The 17,191-nt window shown below is 40.9% G+C and overlaps 1 protein-coding gene across 5 annotated transcripts in view; it reads right to left on the reverse strand.

Moving 5' to 3' along the window:
• The window catches only part of ABCA4 (ATP binding cassette subfamily A member 4), an 87,319-nt gene that overhangs the window by 47,947 nt on the left and 22,181 nt on the right, over positions 1–17,191 (reverse strand). For all 5 annotated transcript variants that reach the window (XR_011337826.1, XM_069862119.1, XM_069862116.1 and 2 more), the window contains exons 7-12: positions 16,043–16,240; positions 9,751–9,840; positions 9,213–9,453; positions 5,982–6,121; positions 4,792–4,908; positions 3,813–4,010 (exon numbers count right to left, since the gene is read on the reverse strand). Coding sequence is in view for 4 of the 5 variants with exons in the window: in XM_069862119.1 (XP_069718220.1) it covers positions 3,813–4,010; positions 4,792–4,908; positions 5,982–6,121; positions 9,213–9,453; positions 9,751–9,840; positions 16,043–16,240 (984 nt within the window). In the remaining variant the exon portion in view is untranslated. The remainder of the gene's footprint in view (positions 1–3,812; positions 4,011–4,791; positions 4,909–5,981; positions 6,122–9,212; positions 9,454–9,750; positions 9,841–16,042; positions 16,241–17,191) is intronic.

A 17,191-nucleotide genomic window follows, 5' to 3' on the forward strand; every position in this document is an offset into this window, starting at 1 on the left:
TCAAAAATGCAAATATCTGAATTGGAAGGGCTAAAGCTGCAGCACAGATAAGGTTCCAGGATCAGGAATGGTCTCTGTAGTCTGTAACCAGGAGATACAATTAACTAAGCTATAAAATAAATCTGGCCATAAGAGCTTTTTAGCAATACAGTTGAAGAAAAACACTATTGTTTTTCAAGTTTTGAGGCCTTTTTTCAACCTAGAAGTGCCTGAGTGAACACCAGGGGAGCTAAAGGATCCATAAGAAAAGCACATTAGCCATAAGCTTGGCTGAAAAGCACTTGTCAAGTGAAACACTGACAAAGTCAGAGCATAAATTTGAATCTTAGTCTCTTAGGTATTTAGACATTTATTGCTGCTTAATGCCAGCCAGCTACTCAGTTGATCTTACTGATAATAATGTGCACCTGCTGAATTCTGACATGTGATTAACTTGCTGGCTTAAGTTTACATGCTTTGACTATTTCAATAACAATATATAGTTTACCCTTCACAGCAAACTCTCTTCTTTCTTACTCTCTGTCATGATTGTGAAATTTATTATTATCGCTCCATATACAAGACTCATAAAAATTGAAGCTCTTTATGTCTCCCCATTTAACTCCTACTTAACAGGCATAGTAAGACAAAAAGACTGTGAACACTACAATCTCTACCATTTACCTGTAAAATTACAGACTTTTGTTTACATATTTGGCTTCCACACTTCAAAATTGACATGACATTACCAGAAATCAGAAGTATTTAACCCCTTGATGGACTGGGAAAACACTTTTTGAATAACTTTACTTCATAAAATTCCACTAATCTAAGTAGTTTGATCTTGTCCTCTTGATCATCTCTTGCAGGTCAATTACAGAAAATTGCTCCACATCAAAGTGCCCAGACAGGCAACTTGTTATTCAGTGGGCAAACATCTTAAAGCCTCCCTTATTTAATGTTTGCCTGTGATAAGTCATACTCTGTTTCCTTCAAAACTTGAAGCATCAAAGTTTAATGGGATCTATATGAAAATATATATTTTAATTGGCAGCAAAATAAAATAGCGTTTAAACTGCTAACATTATTTAGTAGCCTGACTCTTCCTGGTGTTTTGCAAATGTTCATTCTCCCAGTTTGCTTTACAAAATTAAACTACGTAGAATTTCACATCTAAAAGCAAAGTAATGCAGAAAACCTTTCTGGTTTGTATGCCAGAAGAGAAATCAAATTAAACTGATGGTTCAGATTGTGTTAATTTGGGGGGGATATGTTTATCCCACACAGTTAGCTGAGCTCTGAAACTCAGTTTAGTTCTTTCCAAAGTATCGGTGTTTTCATAGCAAAGTCCTGCTGTGGAACTGTGTCTTTGCAGTGTCTGGAGGACTTTTTGCTGTTTCTTTGTTGTAAGGAATTATTTTCAAGGTACTTGTTGCAGGTGCAGAAGAACTCATGTAGTTCTCCAGGGTAATCTGTGGGAACAGCAAAGTACTGACAGACAACTGACCTTGTCTAGACTTCCACTGCAGAATAGACACTGCCTGGACTGGGCTGTGGAGCAGTATATGCTCGTAACCAGGGGTCCAGTCAAGCAAGCAGCGAGTGCTCGAAACAGAAAAGTTCTACGTGAGCAGAATGAAACCAAAGCTGTTATAAGAAGATAGGCAAAGACACCAGTTTTGCAATAATTCATTCAGTTTGAAAGTGAAGATATTTTATATTGTAATCTTCTAGCCAAAATCTAGAATTTCTTTGTCTTAACTCTACTTGCATTCAAAACAAAGGCTGTGTGCTCTACTGAGGCTTTTTTTTTTTTTCAGTGCATTGCAACATAGCTTGTGCTTTCATAAACCTTACTTTATCGAAATTCATTCATCAGCCACTCAGGGAAATTTATTTCAGGTCTCCCAGTAATTATTTAACAATTTAAAATAGTCTAGTGAAGATGAGAAAACCAAAACTAAAATATGAAGAACAAGTTTGGAAGATAAAACCAGAAAATAATAAGCATAAAGAGGCGACTAGGTAGCTCTCACAAACAGTTAAGCTGTTTCACGGCCTAAGGTAATCAAAGGGAAGAACAGGAAATTCTTGGTGTGGTGAGGGTAAACAGCCACTGCATAATTTGTGGGATTCTTTACTGCACCACAGCTCGCAGGGGAGATCTGGAGTCTCCAAAGGCTGCTGGCAGCACACCTGACTGCAGACTATGGTAAGGAGTAGGGTGTCCTGAAAGGTAGCTGTTTGTTCCCATTGTGCATGGCACAGCTTGAAAACATTCTCAAATGCTAACAACTCAGTGTAAATAGCAGGCTTAAAAGAATAAGCTTATTACAAAGAACTTTAGGACACAAAGATCTATCACCAGGTACAGTAACTGCCCTGATACTGTGAATGTTTCAGCACCGACCTGCTGCAAGCAATACATTTCACTCAGCTTGAGTAAGAAGTAGTTCTGTTAACGTGATACAAAAACATTATCAGAAGAATCAACAGAGCTTTGTGTAAAAGCGTCATTGTTCCCCTTTGTAATAGCTATAGGAAGGCAGATACACTCTCACTTCCTGCCTTCTTGCAGGGGATCAATGGTCTTTTAGACTGAACTGGAACAGAATTAGGAGAGCTAGGCTTGGTCCTGTTGCCTACAACCAGCATAGATTTTCTCTGTGAGCTTGAGGGTCATCTTATTTAACCATTAAATAATAACTAAATGTTTACTTTTCTTTCAGAGATGCTTGTAAGATGTAATTAATCTCTACAGAGACCCTGACCCTCATGCCAATGGTAACAGTTTTTTAAGCTCTCGGAGTTAACCTTCAGCATTGTAGGGTCCACTAACTTTGCCAGGGCTTGTAATTTTCCAGAGAAGAGCTGGCATTTAATTTATCAAATCCACTCCATCTCAAGTCCAGTTGCAAACATATTTTACCTGCAGCCGGAAGTATACAGAATTTAAAAAAAAAAAATAAAATCCATCAAACCCACAAAACTAAAAAAACAAACCAAACCAAAAAAGTCCTGGCGTCACTTACCCAGCACTAGGAAGGAATGGACGTAGCAGTTTGCCTAACCCTCTAAAAAAATATAACATTTTTTGCACTGAAATTAGTCTGGGTCTAATGAAATCAACATAAAATTAGATTGCTCATACCAGAGTAACCTCTTACTAAAACTATCTTTCAAAGTACTTTTACAATGGCTTGGTATTTTCATCTACATTTTTAGCACTTTTGATTTATGTAATCAAACTTCACTTCACTTTCTGCATTGTGGCTCTCAAAAAGCCTTGGAGAGTTCCACCAAAAACACAGCATCCTAGATAAGGGGTGGTACAGATTTCAGGAAAGAGACACAGACATTTTGTCAGAAGTGAATACAAAGCAAGTGGAAACTCCCTTACTGGTTTCAATGGAATTTTGATCAGGTGCATACAAATCTGAAAGGGGACTTGCCAAAGAACTATTAGCTTTCTGGTGCTGGTCTTGCTGAAATTAGTGGCCTGTCTGTTATTAGTACTTAACAAAACCATTTTTTCAGGTTTTACATTCATTTTCTGCCGCCTGGCACCAAAGTGTGTTCAGACATCCAACCAACATTTTGAATGCAGCATATGAGGATCATCAAATTGAAGGTTATTTTTATAATAAGTTTTCATGGTTTTGTGCTGTAATATTAATTTAAAGAAATGTTTTTAAAACACATTAAATTTGAAACAAATCAGGAAGTCTTGGTGTTTTAACCTTTTTGTCTGTCGCCACAGACCTCAAGTACTTCCTACTCTGCTTTAAGATACTCTCTACAAGTATTCCCAGCAGTGGGAGGATTCACCTTACCTCCAGGTACTGACTGAGCAAACGCAGAGCTTGGTCTGCAGGACTGAAGATGTTCCGCCAGTCAAAGTCTGCCATCCCCTCCTCCCGGCTCCCTGGAGGTCCATTGTGGAGAAAGTTGATTATGTGTTCAGCGGTTAAGCCTTCAGCTCCCAGCTGGCTGTTCAAGAAGCTCCTTACTGTAGGGTGCTTCAGAGAGTCCTGAAGAAACACATCAGGAGAGCTTCAGTACAATGACCCTCTTCACATGCCCTGTTTAGCTAGGAAGTTTTCCACTTCCATAGCTCTTTCTAAGCTACAAAGTAGTACAAAAGCATATGCTAAAGAATTGATTTTATAAATAGGTGATTGCATAGCTGACCTGGAGGTGAGACTTGAAGAATGGATGAAAAGAAATTTATTCTGACCATTTATAGCATTGTTTCTTTATAAGCAAGAGAATAAAAATAATAAATGTCTAATCTAATACAGAAGAGCGCAGAAAGCCAAATGTTTTCTCTAGTATGAACTGCCTTATAAAATTTAACTGCAGATATTCCTTTCAGCTGATGAAAGTCAGATCTCAGGGATTTGGAAATAAGCAATTTCCTGAGGTTGTAAATTGCTGGGCTCAGTAAAAACATGGTCCTACTACCTTCTTTGCCTATGCAGAAACCATGAGAATCAAGTTGTCTGTTCTTGAAGGACATTCTGGAGAGACAGGGAAGCAACTCACGCTGCTTTTCTGAAGAAGACATCAACCAGATTTGAGAGAGTGTCCACATCTGAGGTTTTGTCACAGAGACACTAATGCATCTGAGATTAAACTAGCCTTCAAACCAAGCCCAGTAACCAGTCCTACAGCCTTAAACGCCACAGATTACTTGCTGCAAAGGCCGTGCTTCCAGCCAAATCTTCCAAGTTAATTCTCTTATCCCTTAATAAAAATAAAAGCTCGTGAAATGCTGCTCTTACTCAAGATCCCTGCTAAATTATAACATACACGGATCATATTCATTTGCAGGCTGTTTTGAAAGAAGTACCACAGCTGAGGTCCTATTTCTTCCCAAGCTTTGGTCAATAGTCTGAGGCGTTCAAGTTCCTCAAAAGTGGAGTTTGCCTGAAGGATAAAACAACAGAAAAGAGTTATAGAAAGCTAAGGAGATAAGCAGATTTTTATATCCAGTCATTCAGGGACAGTGAAACCTGTAACTCACATATGTTGTAGTTTGTACCTTCAAATACTGAATAAACTTGTTAAAAGAGAGGCTAATAATTCTCAGAAAAAGAATTTGTAAAATCCAACTGGAATCAAAGTCACTTAGAACAAAGTGCACATTAATGCCAGTTAACTTTGATTTCTCTAAGTACTTGGGTTTCAGGTAAAAAGATTTCCTTCTCTCTCTTTCCTTTTTACTATTTCCCTCCACTGATAATTAAAAATAAAGTTGATGATGTGGGTAGACGAATAAATGGGAGGCAGTTGGAGAAGACAGATACTGTCATAGTTAAAATATTAGTTAAGATTTGAAAAGTCTGTCTGCTGTGAATCTGGTGTTTTCACGCGTGAACTATAAGCAGCAGTCCTCCTGTGCTGTATGTAGATACTGAGAGTTAGCGAATTGCTGGTTATGAGGTGGCCAAAACCTAGGTCATGTATGACCTCTATTTAACTGCTTAGATTCATTCACCCATCTTCAGGTACTTAGCTGAAGATTCCAGGGTCCATTATGTTTTCATGAAGTGAAGATTATTTATAATTTCAACATAAATAATACTAACCATGAGGTTGCTATTGGATTGTAATCTCTCAGTGCTAGGCCTTCATGAATCTATCCAAGCCTCAATGCTGCCTTATTTAAATATTTACTGGCACAGAGCTGCTGATATTCTTAGACCTGTAATATATAGACAAACATCACTATTTTTACTAGTGTAAATCATGCCAAGAAAAGGTTACTTGAGCTGGGAAAAGGATGTAGTGTGGACTAAGATGGGGCGAAGCAGTGAAGATCTGTCTCCTGTTTTTTAAACAAAGAGTAACCGTCCCTCCTCTGATGACCATCAGAACAAATGGAGTTCTGAGAAGAGAATCTGATTAGGTTGAGGTATTTGGGTCATTGTTTTTCAAAAGATGTATCTTAGAATTCATTTTTTTAGAAATACACATTTTTCTATCTCAGAACTTCTTACATTTTTTAGAATTTGTCGCACGGAAGGTGAATCAGGAGCAAACAGAATTTTTCCCATCAGCAGGGGCTTCACAGCACTCCAGGCTATCTTTGTTAAAGGGTTTGATTCCAAGTTCTGGATCAATGCATTACAAAAGGGTGCTAAAAACAGAAAGAAAGACAATCTTTATGTAACTCTACTCAAATCCTATCATACATAACATCCTGCAGAGCCTTTTTACGGTTAATATGGACAGTCTAGAGATTTTTGAATCCAAATTGGCTAAACACATGCTGCAATGTAGACGTACAACATGTGAACAGATGGAAAAGACTATTAAGTACGTATTAGATTTGTAAAGTAGACCCCATGGAAATTGGAAAAGAAAACAATAAGTAAATTTAACAATTTGAAAGTTGCCGTTACTTATAAGGTATTACAAAAGGAAGAAAACTAACCAGCTCAGATTTCACTGAACAATTTTGAGCTCTAATTGCTTTTTTCCTAATAAGTTAGCTCCTTTGTATTGTACTTAATACTGACACAAAGCTATTTTTCTCTCCTATTAGTGGTTAATTATTACACAGTATAAACTCTTGGACTGTAGATACAGTAGGTTTGCCTGTTGCACTCTGGAACAGTTCAGAACTGGATCCTACAATAATTTACAACTAAACATGTCAATGTAAACATTTCTATCTTACTCCTGCACTATAAGATAATTAGTTCACTTGGATAGCATTCAACTATTTTGTTCCCTGGCTGAAGAAATGGAATATTGGGCCTTTTATAGGTCTTTTGAAGGTTCAGACACATAAATAGACCAAAGTAACAACATGAACAGTGAAAGGTAGGAATCTCTCTACCATATTTATCATAGCAGAAAGGACACAGAAATATACTACCAGCAATAATACGACTCCCAGTGCAGAAAAAAATTGCTGTTGGTTTCAAGGTAGAGAAAAAATAAATAGCAAACAGAAGGTGTCATAATAAAATGATAAAATAACAAATGGCAGAAAAGATAAATTGCTTCCTGTTTGCATTCTCCTCTACTATAAAAGCAAGAAGATAAATGAGGAAATTAAAGCAACAAAACCAGGTACATTGAAATACTTTCTCTATAAGATCTAATTATGCTGTAGAGCATTACTCCAACAAAATATATGTAACTTTTATGCAGGAAGAGAAGAGATGTCATGTATCAAATTGAATATCATTTAAAAGGAGAGATTTTAAAATTCCTATGCTTGAGGCCTTTAATCACTTTGAGAGACTTTAGAAAAAAGAAACAAAAAACTATCCTGGAGAAAATTAATTCCAGAATGCAGCACAGTATTTTCCTGAAACTCCTTCGGAAGCACCTAGTTCTTCCTGATATCGGTAGCATATATTAGATGATAAGACAGAAGGACTGCCTTAATTATGATGATTACGATAGAGGGACTGTGTTAATTATGATGATTATGCTGTTTATGCCTTCATACTGAAAAAGCAAATGTGGAGGAATAAGGGACATCACATGACCAATATGATCAAGTGAAGCCGTTTTAATCAAAGTTCACAACGCATTTATACCTGACTTAGCTGAAACAAGCCATTGTGTAACAAGCTGGTGAGGGGGCTGGAGAACAGGCCTTATGAGGAACGACTGAGAGAGCTGGGGGTGTTTAGCCTGGAGAAGAGGAGGCTGAGGGGAGACCTCATTGCTCTGTACAACTACCTGAAAGGAGGTTGTGGAGAGGAGGGTGCTGGCCTCTTCTCCCAAGTGACAGGGGACAGGACAAGAGGGAACGGCCTCAAGCTCCGCCAGGGGAGATTTAGGCTGGACATTAGGAAAAAATTCTTCACAGAAAGGGTCATTGGGCACTGGTAGAGGCTGCCCAGGGAGGTGGTTGAGTCACCTTCCCTGGAGGTGTTTAAGGCACGGGTGGACGAGGTGCTAAGGGGCATGGTTTAGTGTTTGACAGGAATGGTTGGACTCGATGATCCGGTGGGTCTCTTCCAACCAGGTCATTCTATGATTCTGTGATTCTAAGCTGATTGGACAATTCTCCTTTAGCAACAAACAATCATTAGTTACATACACTATTATACTTTCCCATGGAAAACAGCTATGCGAGCATTCTGGTCTACAAATTGATAGACTACAAGGTAACAAATCAAGGACTACCGAGGAAAGTTACCCCGTGAGAAACTAGAGGAGCACAAGGCAGAACAACTCCCTAATGTTACAAAGAGAAACCTTAAGGACAGCGTGTCCTCTACAGTAGCTGCTTCTTCTGTAAAGTTAGCTTTAATTCTGGTGCAAAAGCTGGGTTGCGCACGTCTAAATATCCGTGCCCATTTTGGTCTAAAAATTCCTCAACAAGCAAGGGCATATTTCTGTCAGTTCTCAGTTCCTGGGCTTCTCCACTTTCACCTATGAAGTAAAACCGTTTCACTTGTCTCTAATTTCACTTTTCTCTAATTTCCGGCCCCAGTCCCACTCCAGTCCCCAATCCCAGTCTCTGTTCCAGTCCCCGCTTCAATCCTCGCTTCAAGCTTCACTCCAGTCCCGCCCCAGTCCCTTGCCAGTCTCCCACCAGTCTCTGCTCCATAGAATCATAGAATAACAGAATCACCAGGTTGGAAAAGACCCACCGGATCATCAAGTCCAACCATTCCCATCAATCACTAACCCATGTCCCTCAGCACCTCGTCCACCCATCCCTTAAACTCCTCCAGGGAAGGTGACTCAACTCCCTCCCTGGGCAGCCTCTGCCAGTGCCCAATGACCCTTTCTGGAAAACGTTTTTTCCTAATGTCCAGCCTGAACCTCCCCTGGTGGAGCTTGAGGCCATTCCCTCTCGTCCTGTCCCCTGTCCCTTGGGAGAAGAGCCCAGCTCCCTCCTCTCTACAACCTCCTTTCAGGGAGTTGGAGAGAGCAATGAGGTCTCCCCTCAGCCTCCTCTTCTCCAGGCTAAACAACCCCAGCTCTCCAGTCTCACTCCAGTCCCCCTCCAGTCCCGTTCCATCCCCGCTCGGCCCTCGCTGGCTGATGACTCTCCTCTCTCTCCGCAGACCAGCATGAAGAACATGGAGCGAGAGCTGGTATGCCCCGTGTGCAAGGAGATGTACAAGCAGCCTCTGGCCCTGCCCTGCTGAATGAACTGCTTAAAAATGTTATTTTACAAAAGAAATAGTGGTATTTGACATAAGTTGCATCTGCAGCTTTCTACAGTCTCCATAACGGCTTGATGGAAAACTTACTGGTTGTATTGTCATAAAGATAACCAGATTTCTTCCTTGTTGAGTCAATCCCCAGGAAAGCTTTGTAGTTATTATCTTCATACCAGTTGAAGGAAAGTACTCTGGATCCACCTCCTTCTGGGTAGCCACAGAAAAGGTCAGACAGGGAGCTCACCAAGTGGCCTAAGGATTCTGGCCTTCCATCTTGTACAAATGGTTGCAAAGCCTTCAAAAGGTCCTGAATGCTTGGCTTCCTGGCTAGCTGCAGTAAGACAAGACTTTGTTAATCACAGCCCTCAAAGGAGACCCTGTTGAGGTCTCAGTTCTGCCCCGTTTTCAGTTCTTGTTCTCCTAGGTCGTTTCTGAAGAAAAGAACACGCTTCATAACTGTCAGTGCTTTGTCTACCTTTATTTTGGAATGAGCAAAAGAATCGGCTCTTTCTAAAAAAGTCTATTTTCTTTCTGATAAAGCAGGTAACTGGAATATAAAAAGAAGAAAGGAAAAGGAGGACTATGCACTACCCAGAAAAGTGATGTCACCTATTATTAAACCACTGACCTTTTGCACTGCTTTGGAGACATTAAACAGCACCCTCCCCCAGGTCTTCAGGTCGGCACCTGGCGAGTTTCTATCCAGTACAGTGGGAAGCTGTGAGTACATCAGAAATACAGATGAGTTTTATCTAGTTTCAACATGACAACAGCTACTACAGTGGGAGAAGAAAATCCAAATAGCATCTCTTTAGTCATTAACTCTGATTTATTTGGAACAGTGAGTCATGTAAGCCTGTCTTGCGGGGCCACAGCTGCAGTGCCCATGTGCAGACTTACACAAGAGCCTGTATAAGTGTTCTTACTAATATGAGGCTGAAACAGTCACAGACCACTGAAAATATAGCTTGGGATTTGTTCTGCTTATCTAAGCCCACTGTGCCAAAAGGTGCAAAAATGAAGGAGGAATACAGGAACTCAGATTTCTGAGGAGCTGCTTCTCACGGAGGCTGTTCTTCCAGTGACACATACGGACTCTTGGTAACTTCTGAACTTAGCGAAGGCTGTGAAACAGGATTTGCTGTAGAGGTAAGTAACTGGCAGTACCGTACACTTGAGAGATTTCCTGGTGTTGGAGACAGTTTGGTCTTCTCACTGACAGATGTGGCAGAAACCATTATTCTCCAGTCTCCTGCAGACCTGCCAAATGGCCTTTCTAGCAGAAGTTAATGTTGCAGTTATCACTGGCTTCTTACAAATCAAGTGACACCACAGCATGCAGTCACCAACCACATTTCTTGCATCACTGCAACCTTCTTTGTCAGCTGCCTAAAGAATCATGTGTGCTTGGAGTTAACATTCTTCAAGCTCTCTGAGGCAACTATTTTCTTCTGGTACTACAATAAAATATAAAGCTGAACTTTCAGATAGATAGGCTAATATTTATGAATTAAGTCCCTAAAAAAAATTCCCCAAAACTGTGTAGCTATACACCCTGCTGATTCCCTGCCATCCCTTTCAATCAGTAGGTGGTTAAGGAAGAAGGAGACAGCTGTACTGTGTAGGTACCTGGCAGGGAATCACAAAGCCAAGAGTTTTTATGGAAAGATTAAGTTAGCATGTTCTGATCTGTCACTTGCAGTTCAGGCAGGAATTATACATACACAATGCTTTGAAATAGTCTTTTCCTTTGTTCCCTAAGGGAACCAGTCTCTGCAAAGTTTATACAGGATTCTTGGAGCACTTGCTTTAACCTGGCCTTTTTGAAACTGAGCGACAGATAGCGTAAGCAATCTGAGGCAAAACAGAGAAAAGCCTGGGATAAATATCAAATTAAGAACCTTCTTCATCTAGCTAAAGGAAAAGAAAAGAGAAGAGAAATAGGGGCAAAATTACACATTTGCTCCTAAGTGTTATTTCTTGCAGGAGGCATCCGGTATGAATTGTGTCTTAACAGAAATATCCTAAAACAATTGAATTTGTACTTAGCTAGTTCATGTTCTCCAGAAGCACACACATGACAGGATTAGCAGACACTACATACAAACTACACTGACCTAAATATCAGAGCATACACTTGGGAATGTTTATTGACCCTCAGTACAGAGAAGAATGAAAGCTTTCCCCAAAATAACCATTTTCATATTCACTGGGAGGGACTATACTGTCATGAAAAAAAGGAAGAGCATAAACATTGAACGGTTTCTTTCCAGTGACAGAAGGCCCAATTCTGGAATCCATAGTCAGCCACACATCCTAAAATAAGTCCTGTTAAAAAAGGCACTCTGCAAAAATGATTTCTGGTATGTGATTCATTATACAACTGTAGCCTGAAGACCATGAAGTGCCTGATAGTGTAAGAGTGCAGAAAGGAAGCATGAATACAAACATATTTTTAACTCAGAAGTTTTGAAAGTAATGTAGAATTTAAAAAAAAATATCCAATGGATATTCATTCTGCATATGTAATTGAGGGGAGATTTAAGCTCAGTTTGATTACTTATCAAGTACACGTGGTGATACTGGCCAAGCAGCTGTTTCAGCAACAGCTCTTCTTTCTTAGTGAAGAACTGGTTATCTCCACTCAAAATTGCAATAAGATATTGAAGAACTTTATTTTCATTTATTTGTAAGTTTTAAAGAACTTCAAACAAAGGTTAAACAGGCAGGTTTGAGAACCGCAGTGCTCCAGAAAGAGGCTCATTTTCCATGTCACAGCTGAACCAGCAGACAGTAAAGGAAGGATCTTATTTTTCTGGTTTTGCTTTACTATCAAAAATGTGAGTTGCTTTAATTTCTGGCAAAAAAATCCTAGAGGATATTTGTGAGCACATGCACAATTTGAGCGTATGCTTATGCACACACATACCTGAATATGTTGATCACAAGTTAAAGAAGAAACATTAATTTCAAAGCGATAAAGAAGCACATTGTGAAAATAACTGTGGCAAGGAGTGCTTATACACAGTCTACCTTTCAGTTTAACAGGAAGAACCAAGATGGATTTTGATCTAAAAGGAAGACTTCTGCCTTGGGAAAAAACAGAAATAGATTAAATTACTATCAAACTGCTGTAATGTTGAGAACGTGGGAAAACTTCTACCAACTTGAGGTCTCATTGTGCTAGTCATCATGAAAAGATAATTCCTCTTCTCCACAGCTGAGTGCACGTTAAAACCCACTGTGAATCAAGCTATGGATACCCTTCCAACACAAAGACTTCTGATACTCAGGGGAAGTCTTGGCAGGCAGATCTTGTAGTAACAGACCAGACTGCAAGCCTGCATCTGAACACTCAGTCTTTCACAGCTCCAGAATTTGGTTTCAGGTTTATGTTCCAATTTCCCAATAGGAGCTTATTTTTGTTTAAACACAGACGACTGCTTCATAAAATCTCATCTTTCCATTTTATTTGATATGGCAGCAAAATAATGATATGTTAGCAGCTTAATTTTAAAGGTGGGCATTGCAGTGTGCATACTCACATGAAGTCCTTAAATGCTGAAAACCTGTCTTAGAAGTACAGTAGCACTAATTGTCTGCTATGTCCAGCAAGCATCAGATCTATAAAAACATCTGAACATACTATTAGAAATGAAAAATAGCAGCTTCAAAAAGCTGACCACAGATTCTTATCAGGATTAGCAAAATCACATGGTCACAACGAATGATTGTTAATGCTGCAATTACCAAACAGTAATTTGGCTGGTGTGTCAATGAAAGCTTTTGGCATCCTCTGTTCCCAGTTCTGAGCAACTCAAAGCTGAATAAAAAATTCATGGTAAATTAATCATGATGTTAGACTGCTGTAGCAGAAAAGTCCAATCCACTTTCCATGAATCTTCAGCAGCTGCTCATACATCCTGCCTGGTGTCTACAACAACGTGACAATGTAATGGTTTCATGACATTAAGTTACAAGGTGGAAAACCAGCAAATTAAATTAACTGTTAAAAAATGCAGAGTCTTGATCATGTAGAAAACAAACACGAAAGGCATATACACATTGAAGGGTTCTGAACTGGCTATTGTGCAGAAAGAGATCTTGGAGTCTTTATGAGTAACTCCCTGAAAGCGCCAGCTCAGCGTGCAGTATACTAAGAGAGCATAGAAGCAAAAGCAATACCTTCCCACCAGTAAGCCATTTCATATATATAAATAAATATATAAAAATTACTACTTTAAAATATATAACAAAATATAAATAATAAATGGATACATATAAAAATGGCATGATATCTCCATACTGAACCAAGGTTGCAGTTGTGGTTAATTTAGGGCAAGAGCATTACAGTAGAAACAGGAAGACCACAAAGAAGGGCAGTGCAAATGAGCAGAGGTAAGGAAAAGCTTCCATAGAAGAACTTATGTTCTGATTTTTTTAAAAAAGGCTCATATGGCTACCCCAACACAGGCTGCATTGCGGCTTTGAATCATAGAATCATAGAATAACCAGGTTGGAAAAGGCCCACCGGATCATTGAGTCCAACCATTCCTATCAAACACTAAACCCTGCCCCTTAGCACCTCGTCCACCCGTGCCTTAAACACCTCCAGGGAAGGGGACTCAACCACCTCCCTGGGCAGCCTCTACCAGTGCCCAATGACCCTTTCTGTGAAGAATTTTTTCCTAATGTCCAGCCTAAATCTCCCCTGGCGGAGCTCGAGGCCGTTCCCTCTTGTCCTGTCCCCCGTCACTTGGGAGAAGAGGCCAGCACCCTCCTCTCTACAATCTCCTTTCAGGTAGTTGTACAGAGCAATGAGGTCTCCCCTCAGCCTCTTCTTCTCAAGGCTAAACAACCCCAGCTCTCTCAGCCGCTCCTCATAAGGCCTGTTCTCCAGCTCCCTCACCAGCTTTGTTGCTCTTCTCTGGACTCATTCCAGAGCCTCAACATCCTTCTTGTGGTGAGGGGCCCAGAACTGAACACAGGATTCAAGGAGTGGCCTCACCAGTGCCGAGTACAGAGGGAGAATGACCTCCCTGGACCTGCTGGTCACGCCGTTTCTGATACAAGCCAAGATGCCATTGGCCTTCTTGGCCACCTGGGCACACTGCTGGCTCATATTCAGTCGGCTGGCAACCAACACCCCCAGGTCCCTCTCCTCCAGGCAGCTTTCTAGACAGACTTCTCCTAGTCTGTAGCACTGCACAGGGTTGTTGTGCCCCAAGAGCAGGACCCGGCACTTGGCCTTGTTAAACCTCATGCCATTGGTCTCAGCCCAGCGGTCCAGCCTGTTCAGATCCCTTTGCAGAGCCTCCCTACCCTCCAGCAGATTGACTCTTTCACCCAGCTTAGTGTCATCTGCAAACTAAGGGTGCACTCAATGCCTTCATCCAGGTCATTGATGAAGACATTGAACAGGGCTGGACCCAGCACCGAGCCCTGGGGAACCCCACTTGTCACTGGCCTCCAGCTGGATTTCACACCATTTCCCACCACTCTCTGGGCCCGGCCAGCCAACCAGTTTTCCACCCAGGAGAGTGTGTGCCCGTCCAGGCCAGAGGCTGACAGTTTCCGAAGCAGAACGCTGTGAGAAACTGTGTCAAAGGCTTTGCTGAAGTCCAGGAAGATACATCCACAGCCTTTCCCTCATCCAGCAGCCGAGTCACTTTGTCATAGAAGGCGATCAGGTTAGTCTGGCAAGACCTGCCTTTTGTGAACCCATGTTGACTGGGCCTGATCACCCAGTTCTCTTGCATGTGCTTCATGATAGCACTCAAGATCACCTGCTCCATGACTTTCCCTGGCACTGAGGTCAGACTGACAGGCCTGTAGTTCCCTGGGTCCTCCCTGTGACCCTTCTTGTAGATGAGCACAACATCAGCCAGCCTCCAGTCCAGTGGGACTTCCCCAGTCTTCCAGGACTGTTGGAAGATGATGGAAAGGGGTTTGGCCAGCACATCCGCCAGCTCCTTCAGTACCCTAGGGTGAATCCCGTCTGGCCCCATAGACTTGTGGGTGTCTAGTTGGGCTAGCAAGGCTCTGACCACCTCCTCTTGGATCATGGGAGCCTCATTATGCTCCTCAAGCTCCTGGGTTTGTACACAGATGGAACAACTTTCTTTACAGTTAAAGGCTGAGGCAAAGAAGGCATTAAGTACCTCAGCCTTTCCCTCATCCCCTGTCACTGTTTTTCCTCCTGCATCCAATAGGGACTGTATGGTCTCCCTAGTCCTCCTTTTATTATTTATATATTTATAGAAGGATTTTTTGTTATCTTTCACAGACTTTGCCAATCTGATTTCTAGTTGAGCCTTAGCCCTTCTGATTTTTTCTCTACACAATCTCACTTCCCTCCTGTAGTCCATCCAAGAGACCTGTCCCTTCTTCCAGAGCCCATAAACATTTCTCTTCTTCTTGATATCTCTCTGTTCAACCAAGATGTTTTTTTCACCTGCCGGCTTTTATTCTGGAACATGGGGATGGCTTTGACTTCAGCATAAACTTCTGCCGTGCTGGATGCAACAAACACAGAGTGAATTGTACGGGGTATTTTCAGAACCCTCAGCAAGGTCCCTCTAGGTCTTGCCACAAACTGGTTTGCTACACAGACTGGAAAGACCAGAAAACAGTTCCATACACATTCTGATTTCAAAATCACGTTTGAATCTGTTAGTTCTGTTAGTTAGTTCAGTACTATGAATTTAATCTGTTTCACCCCAAAGCGTACTCAGAACTGCCTAGTGTCCTGCTGATGGTAGGTTAACAGTCACACAGCCGTAAGCTTACATTTGCAGGGGTAAATAAACAAAGACCACTTGGAACATTGGTGATGCATTACAAAGGAAATTCTTGAAGGACAACGAAATATCAGCCAAAACAATGATGCCATGAGGCAGGATAATTGTGTTGATACTTACCAGCTGAAATAGCTTAAAGAAATCTACATTTGCATACAAGGCATCTTCTACTCTCTGTAGGCTTTCCTGGGACAAGGCACACATGGCCTTGTGCACAGAAGGGAGAGCTCTTCGGCTGCTGAAGATAATAAAGCGTTCTAGGAGCATCTGACTGCAAGCAATGTCTTTCAAAGTCAAGTTAGGAACACCGTAGGCAAACTGCAACAAAAAACAATGTTTCATTTACTGTTGTGGATCCTTCATGTTGCTCAGGAATGATTAAAGATTTATCAAAAGCAGACCCCTTGATATCAGCCCTGGTAATATTTTCATGAGCGGCAGAAGGATGTGGTCAGCTGAAGCACCAACTCTTCAACCACCTTCACTTGATGTTATGCTAGATTACCTTGCCTTCTGTCACATTTTTCTCTTCTCATTAGTGATTCTTCCTTTCATTGTAAAAGTCCTTGGCAAGCCTTCTTCCCTTCCTCTCTGTCATCTAAGCGCACCTGATGCCAAGCCACCCATCCTTGAGCTTAAGGAGAGGTAGCTAGAGCTTGCTTGGAAGTATTTCCCTAGGACCAACTCAGTTGTGCCACTTTCACTTTGCTTTTCATGTTGAGGCTAGTTACATTTTTGCTGTAAGTTGCTCTAAGAAAAAAAGGCCAGTTCCACTGATTCGCAAGCTTGATTTCCACCAGTATTTTACTTCCCTATTCCGCCTCCCCTAAGCCATTATTCATTTTAACTGTGCACAGGCAGTACAGCCTGGCTTTACAAAGCCTTTTTACATTAAACCACACCCATTTACTGATTAACACTCCTAATATAAACATGGAACAGGAAAAAAATAATTATCCTTAGTATTGAACCACTGGGAACAGATTAGTTTATAAATCAATGCAAATACAGAATAACTCCTTAGAAATCAGTAGATTTACCCAGGATGTACATTGCTGTAATGGAATACTCTTGGGTAGTCTTTGATTCAGTTCTGCTCGCTTTATCATGGATATAATACATGGCAATATAATAAAAAGTAGCACTGGAAATTGTTCATAATTCAATGTTCCTACCCTCAGTACGAATTGTAAGGAAAAAAAGTTCACAACACTAGTGAATATAAATGCCTACTGTGTTTGAGATGAACACAGACTTTGAGACAAATAA

The sequence above is a fragment of the Phaenicophaeus curvirostris genome, chromosome 8 (genome assembly GCF_032191515.1).
Source record: "Phaenicophaeus curvirostris isolate KB17595 chromosome 8, BPBGC_Pcur_1.0, whole genome shotgun sequence".
Taxonomy (NCBI): Eukaryota; Metazoa; Chordata; class Aves; order Cuculiformes; family Cuculidae; genus Phaenicophaeus; species Phaenicophaeus curvirostris.